Source organism: Ambystoma mexicanum, chromosome 9 (genome assembly GCF_040938575.1).
Source record: "Ambystoma mexicanum isolate Mex_15411 chromosome 9, UKY_AmexF1_1, whole genome shotgun sequence".
NCBI lineage: Eukaryota > Metazoa > Chordata > Amphibia > Caudata > Ambystomatidae > Ambystoma > Ambystoma mexicanum.
Window position 1 is genome coordinate 581,067,766 of NC_090931.1, and position 24,417 is coordinate 581,092,182.

The 24,417-nt window shown below is 46.9% G+C and overlaps 1 protein-coding gene across 1 annotated transcript in view; it reads right to left on the reverse strand.

Annotated features, from left to right (window-relative positions):
• Window positions 1-24,417, reverse strand: part of NLE1 (notchless homolog 1) — a 300,266-nt gene that overhangs the window by 29,231 nt on the left and 246,618 nt on the right. Inside the window, exons 8-11 of the mRNA XM_069615187.1 lie at window positions 22,570-22,705; window positions 21,426-21,472; window positions 14,194-14,396; window positions 10,082-10,241 (exon numbers count right to left, since the gene is read on the reverse strand). Of these exons, the coding sequence (XP_069471288.1) occupies window positions 10,082-10,241; window positions 14,194-14,396; window positions 21,426-21,472; window positions 22,570-22,705 (546 nt within the window). The remainder of the gene's footprint in view (window positions 1-10,081; window positions 10,242-14,193; window positions 14,397-21,425; window positions 21,473-22,569; window positions 22,706-24,417) is intronic.

Below are 24,417 nucleotides of genomic sequence, written 5' to 3' on the forward strand. Positions count from 1 at the left end.
CACAACAAACTCTGGCATAGTAATAAAGTATTATGTTTCCTTCTCCAACCAAAACCTTTGAGCCGTTAAGCAGTACAGGTAAAGTTCCCAGCCTGCTAAGGATGCAACCAACCCCACCATATTTTATGTGGGTTGCACCTGGAAAGGCACTCATCTTCTTGACATCACCAGTTGTGACGAATCCAGGGAATTCGTCCCCTCTCTCCAAGGGGGAGCCACTCCCTTTGAGACTAGGGAGGTGAGGTAGCTCAACTGAACACCCCCTAGAGGACAGTACAAGCAGGATCCCACTGGGGTGCCCCCACACACTTTAGAGGACCGGAGGTCCATAAGAAGGGACAGTTGTTATCCTCCATATCCCCAGGATTCCAATACTACCTTTGTTGGTTACACGCGAGTTAAAAGGTTTGATGACTGGAAAGTACCTGTAAGGATGGTTGGTGTGTTTTCTGACCCTCTATGTGCACAGCGTCACCTGGTACTGAGTAAGCTGTGGGACTTCCCATCCTCTAAGGGAGAATTCTCAGAAACATGCTAATTCCCTTCTACCATAGAGACCTCCAGCACTTTTGCTGGACTTTAGGACTTTTCATTTCTAGCCTGAAGAGAGAGAGACCTTTTTCCCATTTTCTCATGTATTTTTTTAATTGATTTGAACAATGTTTCTTTTGACTTTGGAGTCTGACAAACTCCATAGGCATAATCTTTTTACATTGCGTCACATAGCACCTTCACAGCACCTTCAGTGCAGTGACATGGGGAAGTCTTCCAGATTTCTCAAAGGTTTAAATACCTTCTTTTGGTTAATTTACTGTTTCCAAGAGCAATGAAGTGAAATTGACTTTACTTACACTGGGCCTCATTACGCGGTAGGTGGTAAGGGATTACCGGCACCGGTAAGGTCACTGGTGCCGATAATCCCTTAGCACTCTATTCCGAGGTCCCTTAGCGGGTCCCTTCCTTAACGCCTTGTTTTACCAGGCGTTAAGGACGGGACCCGTTAAGGGACTTCATAGCTAATAACGGTACCGCAAATTGCGGTACCGTTATTAGCTCCATCCCCATTCCCATTGAGCCCTATGGGGGCTCGAATGGGAATGGGGAATGGTTCCCGGAATGGGGACTTACCGGGTCTTCCAAGGTTGGAATGACCCGGTAAGTCCCTATTTCGGGAACCCGGACCCGGAATGCGGTAAGGGGGTAGCCATGGTGCTAATAGCTAATAGCACCATGGCTACCTCATACCGCGTAATGAGGCCCACTGTAACTTTCGAGACCCAGCACCAACTATCCTACAATAGGGTGCTGGAAGGGTTACTTAAAGTATCCGCTTTGTCTAGTTTCTCTTGTAACATTTTTATGTTACCCTTTCTGCAATTAATGGTTGGGGGCAGTGGTTTTGTGTGTTTTTACTGCAGGCCTCAATTGTAGCTGCAGTAAGACACCCATGGGTGCCCATTTTGTCAAAATAGCCCCGGTCTTCTTTTTTCACCATTTCTAGTTCGAAAGGTCCTTCTTGTAATTTACCCTGTGCGCCAAACCAGGTTTGGTCGCTTTGTTCATTTTGTCTTTGGCGGATTTCACTGCTGAAGCCCGCCTCAGGCTCCTGCATGTCTGGCAGGGGAGGAAGTGAGGGAGGTGCCCGAAATTCCCTGTGCTTAATCCCCTTGGTTACAGGAATGCACCCAAAGGTGATTGGTCGGCTGGCTGTCCTTGGAGGACAGCCACCCTGCTGTGTGAGTGACAGCTAGGCTGCAAATGAATGGGAGAGACCTGCATAAAATGGGAGGCTTTTTGCTTGGAAGGCAGAGTCGACCACTGGGCGAAGGAATCCGAAGAAGAACTTGAAAGAGCGCTTGCTGCAACTCCTGGACCGTTGGTTTGCCCGGTGAAGCCCTACTACATTGCTGAAGGTCCGAATTTGCCTCGACTAGAGATGCCCTGCAACGGACAACTTCTCCCCTTGGGTTGGTGGGACAAATCAACCCCAAAGCGAACTTGTCTGGACATCCTGTCGGAGCTGGCTGTATTTCCATTGCTGCTGCAGGAACCGATTGCCAGGCCAGAGGAACACCAGATCAAGTGCATCGTTTTTAAGTCGGACCCGAGCTCCAGGAAGATCCTCCGGACTCCCATGAAGCAGGACTGACGAGGCCTGAGCCACCTCAACACAGTGCTGGACCCCAGATGCAAGGAAAGTCCATAAAGGATTCAGAGAACCGCAGTAGCACTGTTTGAGAGAGCTGCTGATCTGAATTTCACCCATTGCTGCTGACGACCTTCAATTCATAGTGCAGGAGTCCCCACACGTCCTTCCTCTCGTGCCCATGGCTGAGGCCCATGAACACAGGATCTGCAGACCTACTACTGGAACAGAAGCCAGCTGGAACCAATTTCCTCAAACCAAAGGTGCTGTAAAACTAAGGGGTTGCTTACCTCTTGTTGTTTAGCCTTGCTAGCTCTCAGTTGAGACTTGACTTGGTTGCCTTTGCAGAGTTGCTTGCAGCTTTGTCCCTCACAAGCCTCCCAGCGTGTGGCTATACAGTGATTTAATTTCTACAAAGATTTCTAAAACGTTGTGCAAGACTTTTTACCTACCTGCAAGAAGTGATTCAGCTCACCTGGACTTTTGCTCAACTAACATTGGCTGTCCTGGCTCCCTGAAAGACTCTTCTTACCTCTGACTTTGTGCTTTAACTATCCCTCAACAAAAGTCACACATTAGATAACTTGTGTAGCTGGGAAAGAGTTAATTTACTTTGCATTGGAGCGTTCCACCTGGTGAATAATATTTGTTAACCATTGTTTTATTTATTTATCTTTTCCTTTTGACACTAATCTCAGTATTGCTCTACATGTGCCAGTGATATATCAATGTCCACGGTGTCCTAGTTATTTAAGTCACCTCAGGGTGTGGAAGTGTCTGTGTGCCATCCCAAATGGGTATCTACTGATTTACTGAAACAGAGTGTGTAGTTTTGAAGTATATTATTGTGTTACATATATTTGCTCCCTTCTAAAAAGACTTATTTAACTGACTGTTAAATTAATAAATAATTGTTTAATCAAGAAATCTCAAGAGTATTTATTTGGATAGTTGTCACTGTGAATCTCTGTAATAACCCTACAGCTCACATTGACCCCTCTTGAGATAAGCCTGGCTGCTCAGTCACTCTACCAACTTGTGTAGTACATGCTTATACCAAAGGTCAGGTTAACTATTGCCAAGAGGACAAGGTTGGTGCAGTCTCCCACAGGGTACTGCATACAATCTTGCCTAACACACCCTGGCAGGGGGATAAGGAGCGAATCAATGCTAGGATCTAAACAGAGACATCCACAGAGCTGGACATACACTGAGCACTCCCCCTGGGAGGAGGGGCAGGAAGAAGAGAGCTTATGCCAAGTGTGGCAGGCCAGCCAGAGGCAGAGACCGCAGAACGCTGACAAGCCTGCCAGAGGAGAAACCGGGAATGCCCGGACAGGAGCAGTGTGGGACTCAAATCAGGAGACCACTGGCAGACCAAGAGCCACCAGAAGCCAGCGAGAGAGAAGCACAAGCACCAACCGCAGCAGAAAATACAGAAGACTCAGAGGAGGTGGTGATACCGGCACAAAACTTCCCCATCCAACCAAGGTACACCACAACAAAGCTAAAGGTATGCAGCTACTTCATTAGACAAGGGAAGCAAGGCCAAACATACCCCAAGGCTGGGTGCATAAAAACAATTCCCCAGGTGGCGGGGTGTCCGGAAACATCCCCCAGGGTGGGGTGAGAGTAATTAAAGCCCTAGGCGTGGGCAAGAGAAGGCAGACTGCAACAAATCATACTGGGGTACACAAACATACCCCATGGCAGGATGAGAGTCATCGTATGACAAAGTGGGATGAGAGAAGTAGGACAGCAAGACGAGACACGAGAAACCAAGCCCCAAGGAGGGGTGATCGAAAGCCTACGTCTGTCTGGGGCGACAGATTGTTTACCCCAAGACTGGGTGCAAGAACACATAACCCAAGACGGGTGAGGAGAACCAAAACTCATGGCCACCTCAACTATAAGAGTCGCCTTCTGGCCAGAAACCATGGATCTTGCCTGGTAAAGGATACCTGAAGGGGGTAGGGGGAGAAGGACACAGACCAGACAGTCTTTAGGGGGGATGAAACAAAGGGGGACACTTGGGCAGACCTGTTGGAGCAACGTAAAAGAAAGGCTGAATGGGAAAGACACTCAAGCTTAGATTCTGGGGCAGGCGCAAGTAGCCCTTTTGAGAGAAACACACCTGGGTCAAAAAACGACCACTGTTCCAGTGCAAGAGCCAAGAGCCTAAGTGTACTTTATGTTGAGTTATTTGTTGCTTTGTAGTAGTGTTAAGGATATAGTGCAGTTTAGGGCATGTTTGAGAAGGGAACGAACTTGTTTTTTGTATCGACATCCTGATGAGACACTTTTGGACCTCTTTTCTTTAGGCTAGAATTAAAGTTTTAAGTCACAGGGAGCCTGGCCAACACCCAAGATTTCCACTGCCACTCAGGTCTCATCCACATCAGAGTTTGAAGATGGGATGCGACTGGTAAATGTCCACTCCAGCGTGACTCAGATAGCTTGGATGGCATCTGGGGTGAGGTGGAAGGCCTTTGTGCTGTGGATTACAGGACTGCATTTACCAACACATTTCTGCCAAGCTTTCTTGTTTATGGTGCGTCACTGCAGGAATTCATAGACTTTGGGATGAGATCTGAATCTAAGGAAATGGCAGCGACAACTGTTTATGGCTGGGGTGAGCTGGAGGACCATTTGAGTCGACTCCCTGATTCACAAAACAGTAAGGAGTCTACAGCGCGTTAAGACCATACCAATGGTGAAAGGCGCGATACAAATGCCCATTAACATAACCTCAAGCATTTCAACATCATATGCTGGCAACATCATGGCCTTGGTAATGGCATTGCCTTACACTCTGATGTTGTGATAAGGCAATAGTCTGTGCAAGGTATGGTCAGACCATTCCATGGACCAACCACATTTTGGCTTGTCCATGGCCAAGGCGTGAAACAAAACACCTTGAGGGCCTGATAATATCATGGTCTGAAAAAGTCATTGTCTAAATCCACCATGGTTCAAGTGACCAACAACATTGTTACCTTACATGAAACAACTGTAAAATGCACAGCCTTTCTCCATCATTGCCCATCAACTTCATAGCCCATCAACATAGAAAACTCTCAACATCCCTTGGTATGCAAGAGGGTTGAAAATCTCTCATCGTCGATTGGTGACTGCCATGACGGAGAGAGCATAACCAATGTTCTGATGAAGTATGTGGGAACGTTGTAGATTCCCCTTCTCTGGCCAAAATATGAAGGCTGTGAACCAACAAAGCAGGTGACTCAAAATGAGTCAGAGTGCTGCAAGGAGGCTTTTAGCCTGGATGTAAGCCAGCACCCCTCATTTTGCTTCAGATTGCTAAATGTCATCTTATAGAAGATATGACACTGCATACTGACTTGGAAATCAAGGGACCATCCGAAGCAGACTGGACTGCAGTCTTCATGATATTTTTCTCTCGGCAGAGGAAGCACACTTGATAAAAAGAGACAAGATGAAGGCAGGAAGGAAAAAGTGAACAGACAGCAGTGCTCGCAAAATCTACTAGCCCACTCGCATTGACGAGCAGATTTTACGAAGGGCGAGTACCATTTGCATGGTACTCGACCTTGTTGGCAACTATTAAATGGTTGAAACCTTTATTTGACATTTACTGCAAACAAGCTTTGTTTACAGTAAATGGCACATAAAAGATTCACTGTGCATGGCTGGCCTTTGTTTGGCAGAATTGCACCAAATATGAAGTGTGCTTATGTTGACGTACTCCATTTTACAGAAAGCACTGGTCAATATTATGTTGCCCATCACCATGGGGCAAGTGCATTTCTCTTAGGTCAAGTATCTTAACCAAGGAACTTGCCATGTACGTCTAGGGGGAATTTTAAGAATTTGCAAGGCCTGGACGGAAATTATGAAAATCACTCCTGTTCACAAAAACACTTTCAATCGCTCGGGTCCAATGAAATACATTGAGTGAAATAAAAGAAATGATCAAAATATGAAAACATTAGGGTGTATAGGGATGTTTGCACCACAAAGCAGAAACCTCTAGTAGCACCAACTGTCACTGCATGTTAATGCATGATGGGATGCTGGGGCAGATTGGCTGCCACAACGTGGTAGAATGTTTATACATTCAACATTTAACAAGCATGTCTATCTGTTTTCTGCTCCTTTCTTTCACTCTGTTTATATGATGCTGGAAAACAGCTCAATATTGGCACTGATGTCTGTTTTTGGGAGTTAGATTAATAAAAACTAAAAACAAAGCCGGACACACAGGTTATTTCTTCAAGTATTTTATAGAGTTTTTGATTATTAAAAAAAGTTCCTGGGATCTCACATGCGGTCAAATATATTCTCTGTTTATGAATTTCATGAAGATCCCAGGATGGACAAGTACTTTTATTCCAACTAAGCACAGAACTGTGCAGTAGCACCTGGAGCCTTTCAAGTGCCATATGGAATTGCCAATAAACAATTTCAGATCCAAATAACCGTACAGACTCAAAGAATGTGGCAAAATACTACTTTATTATCAGCTCAATCAAGTAGGGAAACCTGGTGAACAAACAAATTGCAGCACACTCGCTCAATGCATTTCAGTTACACAAAATTATTATACCTCAATATACGTCAGCTATGACGTCATCCTACGTGGCAAATCATAAAAACCTATCGAAGGGAGGGATTGGTTAGGGGAACATATATACTAAAACTTTGTTTAGGTGTTAGTAACACAATTGGCTGCCCCTTATCCGGTAGGCACGCCTTGAACTACCTGTAACTACACATAATACAGATTAAATAGCAGAATAACAGCAAATTTGCTTCTGCAACAATGTATGGTTCATCGCTACATAGGCCCTCATGATTGGTTGGCATTTTTTCCCAACCTTGGACATTTGGCTCTTTAGTAGCAGATATGCAAAACAAAACTCGGGTGCGGGGGAACAACATCAGACCACTGCCCACTAGGCCAATTAGCTTACCATCACTCATCAGTTAGGCCATAAACCAAGGCTTCTTCTTTGTAGTTGACCTTGTTGACTGTTCTCTTGCTCAGGACTTTTAAGGGAGTGAAGGTACATTGCTATCTTCATCTGGAGCTTAATCAATAGGCTTTGTCTTCCAGTCTTGCACCACGTGTGAGGAGACCACGATTTGGTCCATTCAGACCTTTTATTTAGTGCTATTTTATTCAATTATACTAGGTGCTATTACTCCTCTTGGCCTCTGGAGACTTGGCTGCTCGGTCTTGCAAATGCTTTCTGCATCCTTAATTGTTCAATACTTGGCCCTTGCAAATGTTCACTCCTTTACCTAATCTAAGAGAAATATGTTGTGCGTATGTAGCTTATCGTCTTTGACTCCTCTTATGCCTTGCAATTATTTCTTGATGTGGCATCCTTGATCCCAAGCCAAACAGATATTCTTTGTTCCTTCCATTAAGCTGTTTTCCAGCACCAGTCAGCTTCTACAGCCTCGGACTCTCTCCTTTAGGCTTCTTAACTTACTATTATACAAAACCGACGTCCATCTTTTCATCATGGATGCTTTACCTGTGTTATATTTTCTACTGCAGCAAGCTTCTAAATGACTCATCTACCTTGCGTTTCTGCATATGTACATCTACTGCATCTCTTCTCACGTATCTTCTCAGTGTATAGGATTTCTTTGTATCTGCATGTTCAGTTACTGTTACTTCAGTCACATTTTTATTCTTTAAGTATTCTTATATCGATTCAGTGTGTCCTTGTATCTTCTGATCCGTGAAGATCTGCTCTCCAACCTTGACTAACATCCCCTCTGTCCTCATTCTACTCGATCTTTCTTCTGCCTTCGACATGGTCAACCATACCATCCTGCTCAACCGTTTCCGTGACAACCTGGGTATCACTGATCCGGCTCTGGCCTGGCTTACTTCTTTCCTCTCTGATCGACCCTCCCATGTCCAACTTGGGTCCTTCCTTTCATCTATCTCCCTTTCTACCTGCGGTGTTACCCAGGGGTCTAACCTCTCACCATGGCTTTTCAACCAATACCTGGCAACCCTCGCCCACCGCACTGGCATTTACTGCTCCAATTTTCAGTCCTATGCTGATGCCACTCAACTCATTTTTAGGCTTCCCTCCTCTCCTTCTCTCATTTCTGATTGCATATCTGCCATTCAGGATTGGTGTGGTGCGATCTCTGCTTGAATGCCAGCAAGACAGAGATACTCCTCTTTGGCACACCTTCACCCTCCTTTACTTTCACTCTCTGGCCGGTCCCTTGGCCCTCCTCCTACCCCCACTTGCGAGGCTAAGAACCTCAGGGTCATCTTTGACTCCACGCTTTCCTTCTCTGCCCACATCTCGGACGTCTCTAAAAAGTTAAACTTCCTACTGCACTTCCTCAGAGGTACTCTGCCTTTCCTCTCCTTCCCCCAGAAGCTCACAGTCTCTCGGGCCCTGGTTCACTGTAGGTTGGATTATTGGAACAGCCTCTTTCTAAATCTACCGGCTTCTACTCTCCCCCCCCCCCCCCTGCAAATTATCCAGCACAGGACTGCGTGACTTGTCCTTGGCCTCAAGCCCTGTGATCATATCTCTCCAGCCCTGAAATCTCATTGGCTCCCAGGGGCTGCAATGATTCAATTCAAGACCCTTTTCATTGTCGACAAGGCTTTCTGGGGCCTGGGTCCAAAATACCTTCAGCGCTCCGTCCGTAAATACCTTCACTCCTGAGTTCTTTGCTACTCCACATCCAACTCCCTCAGGGTCAGTCGTTTTTCTAAGAAACGAGCTAGGGGTAGATCTTTGTCTTCGGCTGGGGCCTCCCTCTGCAACAGCCTCCCTGCCACTCTGAAACGTGAGGAGAATCATCTCTGGGTTCCCGAAGCACCTCAAGACCTTCCTCTTTACTTCTGCCTTTTCTCCTCCACTCCCCTGCTGATCTGTTTCTGTCTCGGCATCGTGAACCGGGTCACCCTCTGACATTCGGGCCCAGGTACCTGCTCACCCTGCCACCCACCCGCACTGCCTCCTGGCAATCGCTTGCACTGGGGTCTGTATCTGTAACCCTACAGCCCCCCCCCCTTTTCTTTCTGCACTTAACAGAAACACACCCTGTCTGTTTTCCCTGAACCTAGCACTTGCGACTTCATGGCTGCACTACCACTGTTTGTTGCTTAATTATCTATTTTTATGCTGATTTATTTGATTGCTTTGCTCAGCACTTCTCACTCCCCCACCCCTCATGAACTTGCGTATTCTCAATGTCACTGGGCCTAGGAAGATCGTTGTTTTCGTTTCTACCTTGTTCCCCTCCCTTGCCTCGTCACGCTCTGAAACACTTGTGTACTAGCACGATACACATAAAATATCAATATCAATTCTCTTCATGGCATCACTTTACTCCCGTCAGACCTCACTTACAGGTCTTCTATTTTCAATGGTGTATGCAGACATCCTTCTACCACATCAGTGCGAGGGTACATTAGATACGGATGTCTGAGCTCATAACGTCTTTCATATATTCGATATAGTATTGGGACTATATGAGGTGTTGCGCACAGTGCCTTTTTGTTGTTCTTCCAATATGACGGAGGTGAGGGGGTGGGCCCTAGAGATGACATTTACATCTGCCTCTCTACAAAACAAAAGGTAGACTAATACTGGGGCGATATAACCCGAGGGGGGACAGTAACGGCCTGCCACTCAAGTTAAGGCCTGAGCGAAGCTCTAGAATTTGCTCTGGAGCTTTCATGTGATGAGCTACTTTAGACTACATTTAGCAGAATCCCCTACAGACTGCTGTGTGTGGTGTGTAAAGTGTGCTTGTGCTGCCACTTTATGCAATATTATATTTGTGGACCATTCGCATGTTCACAAGACCCTACCTACCACGAATGAACAGCATGAAATGTCCGAAAATTTGAAACAGCTACATTTCAGAATGTGTAGAAGGCAGAGCCGTGAAAGGAGGACAAACCTCATCTGCATGTCCCGGAAGGTCGATGGCCAGCTTCCGTGTCTTGGCGTCCCACACTTTGAGCGTGCTGTCGCTGCTGCCACTCACTAGGAGCCTGCTGTCTGCAGACCAAGCAATCTGGTACACGGCTGAGACGTGGCCCCTGAGGGATGCCAGATACCTGAAAAGAAAACATGAAATTATTACAGATTTCCAAAATTGTGGTCGGGACTCGGTCTGTGAGAAATGCTAAACAATAGATAGCTCAAGATACACAACTAAGGCATAGCTCCTGAGAAGAAAAACCAGGGAAAACAGGAGGCGTGCAAGAGAAAACAAAGAAATCATAACCTTTATATTTTTTTATAAAAAGCTCTAAACATAAAAAGGAGGCCACAGGGATTATGAGACACACTCAAAGAAAATAATAGACACAGCCAAGACACTGCTCCTTAAATATCAGATTAGTGAAACACGGGCAATATGAGACCCAGCTAAGGAGACTCAGTCAAGAGATGCTACATATCTAAGAGTTGGTGCCTAGGCGGTTACGATTGACAGGCCGGCATACAGTCCTTTGGAGATACCAGATAGAGATCTGGAAAGAAAGAGGGAGAGATATATCTAAACGGGTTGGAGGCAGTCAATGAAGAATATTGAGTATGGCCCAGAGAAATGCCATAGATCAGTGGAAACAATTGGGTTTATGAGACAAGCCAAAGATACAGAGATTGGAGCAGTTTTAAAGACACCATGTACAGAAGTGGAAGTGTAATATAAATACTTGGTGCACTGTAGCAAAAGATTTTTTTTTTTTAATCCATACCTTTAATTCAAACCAGAATTCTTTTCTTTCTCCCTTTACAAGCCAAATTTAGTATCAACTCGGCTGTCAAGGAATCGGTTCAGTGCACAGTGATTGGTTGTTTGTATCTTTGTCCACGTATGTGCTTATAATTGCACTTATTGACTTTCAAGCGATGCCCGTTACTCATGTCATGGCCAGGCGGATGCAAACACTGCGTCCTGGACTATGCGAGGCTCTTAATGACCTCACAATTACTTTTGAAACACATCTCTCTTAGTGTCAGCAGCACCTTTGTTGTGCCTGGATCTTAAGGCAGCTGGCACTGTAATGGACATTTCCAACAGAAAGTCTCCATACAGCTCCAGCAACCAAGCAATACTGTCCGCTTGCAAGACCACTGAATTGAGTAACACAATAAAGTTTTGCTTCTATCCACGATGTTTACTAGTCCAACATAAAAATGTTCTTTTATGTTGATAGTCAAAGGTCCCTAACACCTTGCATACCCACGAGCTGGAAGTTTGGGACAAGCTGACCTTATTACATAACTTCTTTTAAAGTGCTGAAAGTACATGTAAAATGAGAGTTCTTTCAGGATCGCATTTGTTTGCATTCGGATCCTTCTATTTTTCCATTTGGGATGTGTGTTAGGAAAGATTTCTCTTTACTGCACCTTTCCTTCCATTTTTACGGACCCCCAAACTTTGCTTTCATTTTTTATCCTGACCTGTACTTTTTACAGTGCAGTGAAGCCTTAAGCTTCACTACACTGTCTTTTGCTGATCTATTATGAGGAAACTGACATGTCCTTCAGGCTGTCAGTACCGGGAAACATTGTTTCCCTTAGTCTTGTTACTTGGTTACTACTTTTAGTAACTTCCTATCACTTGTCGTAACTTTTCATCACTGTACAATGCATCTTACAACGCAGTACAATAGGGTACACTTTTGTTTTTGCCCTAGACTAACACTCAGAGGGTTTTTGGTTACTCTAGGTGTGCTAAATGGACAAGCTGGTGGCAGCAGTGACTTTTTACCATTTTCTGGTGCTTTTCGTTTTAGCTTTGGCTATTAACTGTGGCTAGTGACCAAACATGGCCATGCCACAAGGTTTTTTGCTTCTCCTTTGGCCATCTTGTTTTTCAGCCTTCTTCCTGGCCTGTGCGCCCAGGAAAATCATTATATGGACTTGCAGTGCCTGGAAAAGCAGAGGCTTTTGGCGGGCTACTGGGGGGCTGTGTGTGGTTGCTGGCAGGATGTGGGCTAGGAACGTCAGGTCCCAATCCACAAACTGGTTTCAGTGTGCCTGACTGTTCCCACAAGTGGTCCTGATTGGACCACTGCTGGGGTGTGTGTGGAGCTAGTTCTGCTATTGGGAGTTTCAGCTCTTACCTGGCTTTTGGGATAAGAAGAGGACCCCTGCACCACGGGTAACCTGAAGGAGCCAATACTCCCGTCCAGCTGTGAGACCCGTGAAGAGACCGGAGACCCGTCGGAAGCAGGCTGGCGATCAACTTCTACTGCTGTCATGGAGGAGCCCTGTCTTGCTGTCGATCTTCAGCAGTCCTGCGAGGGAGCTGCGACCCGTTAAGTGGAGGGAACATCCATTCCTGACGTCTGTTCGCTACCGTGCGAAGAAGAGCCTTCTGAAGTGTCCCGGGGATTCCCTTGGGCTGACCAGCTCTGAGCTTGGGCTACCATGCTGCCCACGTCACCGTTCCGTGTTGAGGCCTGGAACTTGGGGGATCCCCAGTTTGTCCTACAAGACTTACCTCTGCGAGTTTTCAGAGTCCTAGCCTCAAGGAAACCCGAGATAGGAGGGAATGTCTGACTGCGACAAGTGAGTGCCTTTGCATCACCATGCTGTGGTGACCGACTTCTCTAACAACAGGGGCAGAAACCCCACTTTGCCCCATCAAAATGTTTACACATTTCATCTGCCGACTGTACGTCCCAACTGGCACGCATTGTCGATGCTGCGGGAGTTAAAACATGGTTGCCATTTAGCATGTACATTATCTGCAGTGCTGCTAATGCACTCACATCCCCACCCCCTCTTCTTCCAGAGCCACGCAAGCGCCTGGAGATTGCCCCTGGGTGGTAGCGGGCCGCGGTATAAATCAACATAACATCTCGCCAGAGTACCACTAGTTCTTTTTTCCCCACTCCCACCACTGTCCAGGTACCCGGAAAGTCACCCACAGGGGGTTTAACTACTGGGAGCCTTGAGAGAAGGCAAATACTTCTTCTGGGACAGGAATTACTGCAGGGAAAGGAGATGTGAAAGAAATCCAACTAGATACACAGCTTGAGCGCCACCCAACAAATTATCTCCCAGACTTGTACCTTTGAGTATACGGTGTAGATTAGTAAAAAAAAAGTTCATTCTTTGTCCTTCAGCACCCTCTGCTGCCTTCACCGAGTATTACGAGAAAAATAACAGGAGCTCGAGAGACTATGTGTCTCTCAGCAATCACCAAATGCGCCATTTTCTAATGAACTGCAACGCTTCAGGGAAGTCAGCAAGAAGGGACGTTATTATACATGTTGTCCATCAAAGTCTCGCTGCAAGTGGTCTAATGTGCAGCAAATGCGGGGTATCGAGGACCATCGTCACAGGAGAGCCCTCCCAGATCCTGGGGTGGACTGGCCTGCAGGGAACTCTTATGTAGGCAACTGTTCTCATAGGAAAAACGTTGGGCTTGCTCAAAATGTGTAATATGGGCCCACTTTCAAAATTATTTCCAGGCCCTCAGTCCACCCCTGGCCAGAGCATGGTCACTTGCTTATTGGGACATTTTGTTTGGAATCGCAAGAGAGGGGATTCGGGACTTTAATAGTACATCTTTAAGAGCGATTGCTGCTTAATTTGATTAAACAGAAAGCAAAAAGACAGTTGGGAGCAGCTGCAGCGAAACTGTACCGTTTCACCCGCTCACTCTTAAAACAGAGCTATCTGTATTCTGGCTCCAAGGGGGAGCCGTTTCTCAGCTGCGTCCATAATTGCTGCTTTGCCAAAAAACATATTGCTTCTGTTGCATAGTTCAGTGTTCGGCGGCCTCGTGTTTCTTGTAGTGTAAAGGGTGCGTCCCCGCCCCCGCCTTAGCTGCTCTGTGTCCCAGAACTCGCTCCTTGGAAATCAAGGCGCAGCGGTGCGGCTACGGGACCCCTCGGGGTCCAGGCAGCTCGCACCAGCTCAGCAGGGCGGCCAAGATCGTGAATATTAAGACACAGCACAAGTCAAGAGAATGAAGAGCAGAAAGAGAGGTGCTTTCACCGTGTAACAACGCTTTTCAAACTGTAACCTATAACGGAAAGGACCTACTTCCCGCTCTTGCCGTCCCACAGTTTGATGGACTTGTCGAAGGAGGCGCTGGCGATGAGCCGCGTGTCGGGGGAGAAGAGGACCTGGTTGATCAGGGCCTGGTGGCCCGTCATCCTCTGCAGGGGCTTCTTGTCCTCCGCCGGGGCCCACAGGAAGAGCGTGAAGTCATCGGACCCCGAAACGAGGCGTTCCGGTCCCTGGCCCTGAAAGAGAAAAGTTAGCGTCACTCTGGTAATAGGGCGGGCACTTTCCCAAAGAGGCTCCGGGAAGGCCATGCACTCCACTCCTGGCCGCCTGCCAGAGGTAGAATGCCTGCAAATGGCCGCTACTGATAGCATCGCGGATATTGGATCTGTCCAGGGAGGCTCGCGTGCAATTAAGAAAGTGGAGTGCACTGTAAGGAAATGAAGCGCTCTGCATAGCTAAGGAGGCAGGATGCTCTCCCAGCGGGCCGTGTCTGCATTCATACAGTGACCCGAATGCAGCCCACTGCTGAGTGTGGCCTTCTTACCATCACGAAGCACTGCTTGCACCCCCAACGCGATCAGAATCATCACAGGAACAAGACAGTCACACAACACACTACAACATGCCCTGATCCGCCTACAATGCCAAACCACTAACTCATCCATTAACCAAATAGTCACTCTTCCACTGAGACCACCCACTCCATCAGCTGACCCACTCGAGCACCTCGCACTTCTCCCAGGCTGCACTTACAGATACTTCAAACATACCCAGAGCAAATGAATAAACCACAACTCTTCTCACCACGCGCCTCAACTCGCCCTCCACCCATAATATCTGCAGGGCAAATAGCCTGACCGTAAAACCTCAAAACACATTCAATCCTCGTAAAACAGCTCACAAATAGCTGGGACTGTATCCCCCTACCTTGCCAAAACCAGGCTCCTACTCACATTAGCCATGGCTGCCACCCACGAGAGAGAACTCCAATATCCTGGAATTGCAGAGTTTAACTAACATCTGTCTAACCTAAACACGGATCTACAAGGAAGGACCCCAAGCCAGCCCCCTATGAACTCATCTTGGATTCTGCTTCTTCGGTACTTTAACACGAGGCTGGTTGAATGCCTCATTTGATTCCAGTTCATCATATCCCATGGCAGCCCCCCCCCATCACTCTGCTGGTCACATTCCACCTAGGTTCCATCCAGGTTGCCTGACTCCATATAAGCAATACCCAAAGAGCTTAAATGCGAGAGAACACCTGCCAACTCCCTTGAGATGCTGCTCACATATAGTATTCCCCTTCCCGGAGAAATTAAAGACTGGCTATACCCAGGACCTCAACTTGCAACCCTCTAGGTGACTTCAAGTCAAGGCCTATGAAGTCAACTTGCAAATCGTCATCGACTCTTCCACTCCTCAAAGAAAACAACACATCTTTGAAACTGTTCCCTCCATGCGACCCCAAAGTAAAATCCTCTAAAGTGGAGCCAACCTTGAGGACCTCCAGAGCCACAATGACATGTCCCGTTTTGCAAACAAGTAAAACACTTCCTACTACCCATTGGCGACAGCATGGGACGTGCCGTCACCTGCCACAAGCACACCTTTCGCAGACACGGAATGCTGGATGCACAAAGTGCCTGCCCTTTGGTTACAAGATTACTAAAATCAGGTCCAAACGCCCTCTCCACCCAATACACCATTCACCCAATGTCCTCACCTCCATCTATCCTTCCCTCTCTGCCCTTTCTCTATTTCTCTAGTACTTAAGACAACTGTAGTTAAATCCATGCTCACACACCCTTCTTTCCTTTATCTTTAATAGTCCTAATGCATGCCATAGCACAGCACATGCCATCTTAAATTCCTCCTTGGTTATAAGACACTGTCCAAATCCTTAGAGTTCAAGAAGCCCACACTTGACCCCTGCGAACTTAACAGCTCCATCCCACAATATCACAGAGCAGTCGCAGAGAAATTCAGCACCCATTCAACTCAACAAATCTTCCGCCGTTACAGCCTTTTTGCCAATCGGCGTCGCCCCTTCTCCCGACAGCAAAAAGACTAAGATTCACATTTGGGACATGCGCTACACTTGTTCCCTTACACCTCCTTCAACGATACCGACCACAAGATCCTTATTAGACTTGCACTGGCTATGGGCCCGGAGTAATGCAGCCTCTACAGTATTTGCCTCCTCTCGCCTCTTCTTTTCTTCTGCGATTGAAAGGTAGTGTGAAAGCTATGGGAAAAGCAAGGTGTGATACCAGACATATTGGTGCATGCAGAATTGAAGGACCCACTCCCTGCGCATCAGTGAGATTCTATTGGAGTTGGGTGGGGACACGTGGGGTATATGTTGCCATGTTACATACGAACGACAACCTGAGCAGATCTGGGGATGAGCCATGGTGGGATGATAGTGCACAACAGCAGATGGCGGGGCGCTATTAGAGCTAGCGGGTGAGCCGCTGCTTGGTGGGTCGCAACTAGTTGATGTAAGGAGTGTACGGTGGAAGAGGGCATGGGAGGGAATGTTCAATACTAAAGGGGCAGGAAAACATTTGGTGGAGGGAACTGAACTGGATCTTCTTTCTCCAGGACAAAATCCAAATGTTAGTTCTGGGCCACAATACAAATCCTTCTCCATAATATGAATGTCCCTTAAATTTAGGGACTCCCGGTTACTGCTGGCCGACTATTCTGCCTCCTTGGGCACCCTCTCGCAGTCATAGAGGTCACGAGTGTGAATTAATTGAAGACCATGGTAAGCTGCCTCAGAGCCAACAAAAATGAATGCTCCTCAGATGACTCTGTTTCAATGGTACATACCCAACTTACCAAAGCCATTTTACTGCATTTGCTTGATGCATTTTTTGTGGCGGGGTAAGGGTATATTTGTTTTTGGAATAAGGGTAGTGGGTGGGGGGTGGAGAGGTGGAACTCTGATGGGACCAGGCCTTGCTCGCAGCAGCACGTGTAGAGTTTAGCACAGAAGTGGGAGTGGGAAGGATGACAAGAAAAGGAAAGTCTTGAGAAGTTTCCAGAATTCAAGAAGGTCCGGCTCCAGTCTCAGGGGGAGAGGTTGTTCCAGAGGGAAGCGCCAGCCGAGGAGAGGGATCTACCTCACACTCTGTGCTTGCAGAAACGTTTGACCTGCAGAGATTTGGAGACAGAAGACCAAAGGATTCTGTCTGGGCTGTGTTTTGGGAGGGAAACCTGGGTGTAGAGAAGACCCAGGCCCTTGACAGCCTTGTGGATGATGCAAAGGGTTTTGAATTTGATCCTTCTAGTCAACGGGAGCCAGTGGAGAGATTTTTGGGCTGGAGAGATACGGTCCCTGGGCATGAGACCAAGGATAAATCTTGTCATCCTATTCTGGATTAGTTGGAGGGGGCAAAGGGGGGAAAGAGGAAGGCTGAGGAAGAGGCTGTTGCAGTAGTCAAGCCTAGAAAGAACGAGGGATCTGGAGACATTGAGCTTCTGGGGGAAGGTGAGGAAAGGTAAGAATGCCCATAGGAGATGAAGCTGAAAATTGGGACTGCTTGGCAAGGTCTGTGGTGTGTGGAGAGAAGGAGACAGAGGAGTCAAAAATGATCCAAAGGTTTTTGCCTCACAAGTGGGTGAGGGGAGGGGACCCAAGGAGTCTGGCTAGAGAGTGAGCGGGGAAACTAGGGGCAGGCTTCCCGATGAGAAGGATCTCTGTCTTGCTGGTGTTGAGGCAGGGGCAAAAAAGGCAGTTGAGACAAAGGCAGTTTTGGGGCAAAAAAAGCTGTGAAATGGCCACAACAGTGAGTTGCACCAGTTCCCTTTTAATGACAGGTGAATTGAATACCAAATCATTTTTCTAGAAAAACGAAAACCCAAAAAGTAGGCGTACTACGAGAAATGTTCTCATTCTTTTACACTCTATAAAAAGCCACCATTACAAAATCCCATGGCGGTCCCACTCAACCTCAGTCTCTTTTCACTATGCACATCAGATCACTGGCCCATGTTATCATACTCTAGCAAATTCAAAGCCCTGCTTCCCATCCTGGCAGCTTTAAGGAGAACAAGGGGGTGGGGTGGGGAGGCACCTGTTAAGATGGATTTCTAGAATCTAGCCTGGTGGACAGATTTTAGGAGGCCACTCTAGTTATAATGAAAGGGGTAACTCTGAGAGGTTAGCCAAAACCCACTCAAAATAGCAGTGGCTTCACTGGGCCAATCGCAGGAAGGGATGCTGGCCCAGTTCGGGAGTCATCTGTATTTGTATTTATTTTATTTATAGAGCGCAACCAGGCCCGAGGGCATCCGGGCGCGTATTTTAGTTACAACATGATAAAGGCAGACGGAGCATAACAATTACAGTATAAATTACAAATTAAAATTCCAGTTACAGTAATAGACATGTATACATAATGCAGTTACGGGTGAGCATAGAGTCAACCTATGTACAAGAGGTGAGGGGTGCATGGGGGTGGTTGGCTTGTAGATGAAGGGTCTTGGGTAATTAGCCAGGCTTTGGCCATGTGTTTTTATCTGTGGAAGGAAGGTTCAGATCTTAGCAAGTTAGGGAGTGAATTCCAGAGTTTCGCTGCCATTACTGGGAAGCTGGTTCCGCCAGATCTTTGAAGGTTGAAGCGTGGTATAGAGAGGCAGTTAGTCTGAGCAGTTCTGCGGGGTCTGTTGGTGTTGAGGAGGGTGAATCTATTGGCTAGGTAGGAGGGTGCTAGGTTGGATAAGCATTTGTGAGTGAGGGCAAGTGCTTTCAGTGTAATTCGTTGAGGGACGCAGAGCCAGTGTAGATTATGTCTGGTGTCAGAGATGTGTTGGTTCCTAGGGATGTTGAGAGCTGCTATAATAGCATTGTTTTGGATGATTTGTAACTTGTTAAGGTTACATTTGTTAGTGCCAAAATAGAGGGCATTACAATAGTCAATTTTTGACAGCACGAGAGTCCTGGCAAGTGTGACACAGTTGGCTGGTGATAGGAAGGGGCGGCTAGCTGTAATGAGCTTACATGTGTAAGCTGCTGCAGAAGATACAGCATTTGTTTGTCTGGCCAGGGATAAAGTAAATCCCTAACGTTTTAGTGTCCTTAGAGGCCTTGATAGTGTTGCCATCAATGATGAAGAAATTGAACTCAGGGGCCAGTTTGGATAGTTTGTGTGGGGAGCCGAGAATGAAGGGCTCTGTCTTCTCATCATTAAGACAGAGTCCTTGTTGCGCCATCCATGCTTGGATGACTTGGTAGATTGCATTCAAAGAGAGCGAGTCGGAAGCGTAGTCTCCTGAGATTGGAATGAGTATCTGGGTGTCGTCAGCATAATTAGTGTATGTGACACCCAGATAGTCCAAAATATCAAATAGAGGTTTTGTGAACACGTTGTACAACGTGAGAGAGACACAAGAACCTTGAGGTACTCCGCAGGTGACGGGTGATGCTGCTGCTAGGGGAGAGAAGACACGCATCAATCTGTTATCCAGGAATGAACTGATCCAGACTGCGGCTTTATCAGAAAAATGAGCGGCTAGTTTAAGGCGTCGACACAGAATTTGATGATTGACGAGATCAAAAGCCGCAGATAGGTTAAGAAGTAGTAGAGCAAGTTTAACCATGTCTCTTAAATCTTCGATCTGAGTTTTGTGGTCGATAAGGGCCGTTACCGTTCCGGGGCCGAAACCCAGATTGGCTTAGACCTAAGAGTTTATTGGATTCGAGGTAGTCTTGAATCTGTAGGTATGCAGCTCGGTCAATGATTTTTAGTAGGAACAGCACCGTGGTGATGGACCTGTAGTTAGTAGGTATATTGGCATCCAAAGTATGTTTTTTTAGGAGCGGGATAACCCAGACATCCTTCAAATTGTCCGGTACAAGCTGAAGGAGGAATTGATGAAAGTGGCGATCAATGGAGCTAGCTCGTGGGCCGCTTCCTTGATGATGGGTGCTGGACGATGGGATCGTCAACAGATCTTTAGTTGGCTGCTCTTCTACACAGGTGATCTGAAGAAATGGCTGCAGGAATCCTCTTCTTATCCAAGATTCTGCCTAGAAGCAAGTCCAAGCTCACCAATGGTAAAGATCTGCACCATTCAAACAGCCAGCAGTGGTCAGATGAGGGACTACTCTGGGTTTCACTCATGACACACGCCCCTGGACTTTCAGGGAATACGGATCTGGAGTGGGACCAGACAATCCAACCCCCTTCCTTGGCAACATACACACACAAAGGCATCACTAGCTTGCGAAAGCAGCAGCTTTCCCGTGCAAGTGCTGGACCTTATATGGGATTTCCTGATCTGACAAGGCAGAAAGAAGGCCAAACAACAATATGTGCAAAGAACAAGCAAAAATCTCATGGTGTGGCCATTTTAGGGCACTAGCCAGGTTCACTAGCCATACACGGTAAACACACACCTGCACACTAGAAATAACTCAAACATGGTAACAATGTGTTTGCTGCCAGCAGCTTGTCTTTAGGCAAATACAAAAGTAACCAAAACTCGCAAGTGTAAAAGACTAGGGTGATACAAAAGTATGCCAAATGCACTGCATTGTAAGATGGTGTGTGCACTGTTAAAATGTTATCAAAAAGGTAAGAGAACAAAAGGGAAACATAGTATCTTTCCTATGAGCACCCAAACCCCAGTGTTCTCCCAGTCACAGAAATGCAACTCCCTCTTGAAAAGAAAAAAAAAAACTTGCTGCACCACATTCTACAACTGAGGAAAAAGACCTGAGGCCCGACGCCACATATCGGCTACTCCCTTGCAACTTCAACGACTCTTCATCAATTATGTTCCACTTCAAGTATAGAGGCCTCGGCCCACTTTTGGAATGCTTTACCCCAGCAAATCAGAGCCATAACTGACCTGCCCTTTGGAACAGTGGCAAAGCTCCTGCCCTTTGGAACAGTGGCGAAGCTCCACCCCTTCCCAGAAGCCGACTCAACACTAGGAATGCGATATACCCCAGGCTCCCGCCACACACAGATCCCATTCACCATGTCCCCGCCACCACTATGCACCACAGCAGCTCAGAGGGGAACCACACACGCGCTGCATTCATTTGCAAACCCACCCTTAGAGGGCTGCGTGCATTTTACCATGGTGGCATTACTATATTTGGCGCATCTGTTTTACCAATCAAATCTAGTGCATGGCACTCGCTCATATACTCCGCTCTGTGGCTGGGGATCTGGAAACAAGTGCTGGATGTGAGAAGGATGGCCAAGCAGGGCCCCATGTGACGTGCTGAGGGTCTGTGAACCTACCCGTATCTGACTGTACCTCTGCAGGGCCTTCTGCTTCAGCTCTTCCACTGTAATGAGAAAGCATGGAGGTGAGGTGATGGGAAGACAAGGGAGCCAGTGGGATTTCAACACACATAACCTACTCTGCCCAGATCTATTGTTTCAGGGATCCCTTCTTACTGGGGTCTCGTCAATGGCTCTACAGAGTGGCTACTGTGTGTTTCCTGAGACAGGCCTAGATTCATCAGAGCAAAACAGACAGACTGGAAACTACAGACTTTCTCTCTGGGCCAATGGCTTTTCTCTATGAATTCACACCCAGGCTCAGAAAACCACACGAAAACATTAGAACATTATTTGGAATAGCTAGACACTGGAGAGGGGAGCAGCAGCTAGCAAGCCTGCTGGCCCGCTGCTGAATACTCATTTATTGTAGGCATAGCTCAGATGGCTGAGATCCAGGGTGGATTAATAAATGGACACCTGCACAGTGAGCCTGGACCAGGCACCCAGACAAAGCCCTGTATTATCAGCTAGGGGGCGAAGGCCGTGCCTCTTACCAAGGCACGCATATGCTGGGGGAGAGAGAGAGAAAGAGAAAGAAAAAGAAAAGAAACGAGAAAAGAGAAAAAAGAGAAAAGGAGAAAAAAAGAAACGAGAAAAGAGAGAAAAAAAAAGTGTTTTTTTTTTTTTTTTAAGAAAACCCACACAGGACACAAGGTGGGCCAGCAGAGGTGGGCGTGAGTGGCTTTGAGAAACCAAATATTTCAAATTGTTTGCTTTCTAAACATGCAGCAATAGTGGACATTACAAACACAGGCAGTGCAGTTTATTGGCCTTGTTTTCATGACTGATCGCTTTGAAATTAGAGAGCCCGTGCGTGGCTACCATCATGTCTGTAGGGTTTCAGGTCTTATTTCACTAGATTTTCCAGAAGATTTCTGACAAACATTACAGCAGATATCAACTTCGTCTACTCACAAGAGCCCGTTTTAAAGAAATTACAAATTCCGATATCATCAGAGATGCAGACTGCTGGTTGACTGTGGCCTTGAAAATGCCACATGTACTAAATGTCAAGCTTTGTTATCTTAGCAGCTGGCATGCATCCTTGGTCACATGTCTCAATGATAAAAGGGCACTTTATACAATCAATCGCTCTTACAGGAGCCGCGCATGTCCTGCGGGTTGATGGAAGCCTCCGCCGGCTCGAAGGCCCCCGTACGCAGCACGTAGTCTGTGCTGAGCGCCATGGTGTTCACCCAGTGGGCGTGACCTTCCAGCGTCCTGCAGAGCACTCCCTGCAACAAAGAGGCATTTAATACTCCACACAGCTGCAAAGGTCACCAGCATCATCGCACATCATGAGACAAGGGAAAAGGCGTGTGTTCAAAGAGCGAAAGACAGACATGGTGAAAAAGGTTTGTAGAGAGAAGATAACGGCACGCAAAAGTAAAGTGTTATGATGGAGTCGGGCAGAGCAAATAAAATAAGCACTGGCAATGACAACAGTTTGGGCTTTGCCGGGCACTGCCCCAACGGTAATAACTGGCTATTGAAGGTAGCAGGTGCAACATGGTGCGAGTACCTGGACTCTAATAGCAGTGCCTGGAAATGCCCAATACGTATACACAAGTCAAAACTGTTGGCTTTGCCACTGCGACTTGTGTGGGCACATGGAGTGCTTATACATTCAGTGGCTTTAGTCAACATGGTTAAGACATTTTTATTACACCATTAGCACGTTTATAGGTCCAATTAAGTCGTTAAGTCTCAGAAGACTACCTTGAAAAAACACTGGCAGACACTTCGTGTGCAACGTTTGATGGTAAGGCTTCATTAAAGCAAACTCAAAGATTTTCCACTGGGAGGTGTTTTGGGTGGGGAAGGCCAAGAACTGGGTGGGAACGGTCTTAGGGATTAGCATGCCTACGCGCACTTAATGGGTGGGCAAATAAACACCTACAAGCTGTGTGTCCCTCCTAATATGCCATTTCTTCCCATCTCTACTCTAATGCAACAGATTAGTCTGATAGGTGTCAATATCCCAAACTAAAAAGGGAAGGACAAATTAAAAGGGGATGTTGCAAGATGGAGAGACAGGGTGAGGCAGAGAAGAGTGAAAAAACAGATTTAATCTCTTGGCCACAGAAAGAATACACAATATTGAGTATTGAATATAACAGTTCCCCAGTGCAGGCATGGAGCCACCACACCACAAAGCGTTGAGGGTTGGTTCGGGCATTAACCCGGGAACAGTCCCCACAGCAGGCCTAATGGCAAGAATGTTCCTGTGACAAGTCCTGTCGCACACCCAGAGCAGCCCAAGGAATTGTTAAAGGTATTTGTACCGCGCACCGTCACCAACTGAGTTGGTCCCCAGGCACTCTGGCGGATCTGCAAACGAGAAGGTGGGATGGGTTAGTAGGTGAAGCGGGAGTAGGATAGTGAGAGGAGTGGTGTTCTGTTGGCAGTTTCTACTCGGTATACACCGTGTGCTGAGCTTTGGTGCGAGTATCGGATCGATGTCAGTCCTCGTGTGTTGTCGGTGTTGCTTATGAGTTGTTGCAGTGTTGTGAAGTGCATGCAGGTTGTTGTGCGAGAGATGGTTGTGTGAGATTTTTGAGTGAGAAGTCTGCAGAAATGCTGAGTTTTTTGTTAGAGGGTTGTATGAAGTATAACATGTTATCAATCAGGACTCTGTCCGAGTGTGGCGCTTGCCAATCCTCCAATCTCACCAGGGTGGCCGAAGGGGTTACGCCTGGCAGGGTTTTGGTTTGTGTGAGGTGCTCCCTGTGCTGTTCTGTAGGTGTTCTAATTGCTCCTCTCCGTTCTAATCTAGAGAGCTCTGTAGGTGTTCTAATGCTGATGGATTGATTAATGTGGGTTGGGTATCTATTCTCCTCCTTGGGTGCTGGGGTGGTGTAGTGGACTCCTCTCACAAACATTCTATCTAAATGCATCTGGTGGCAGTTTGGATATGGTACGTCTGGGAGGGAGTCATTTAAGGGCA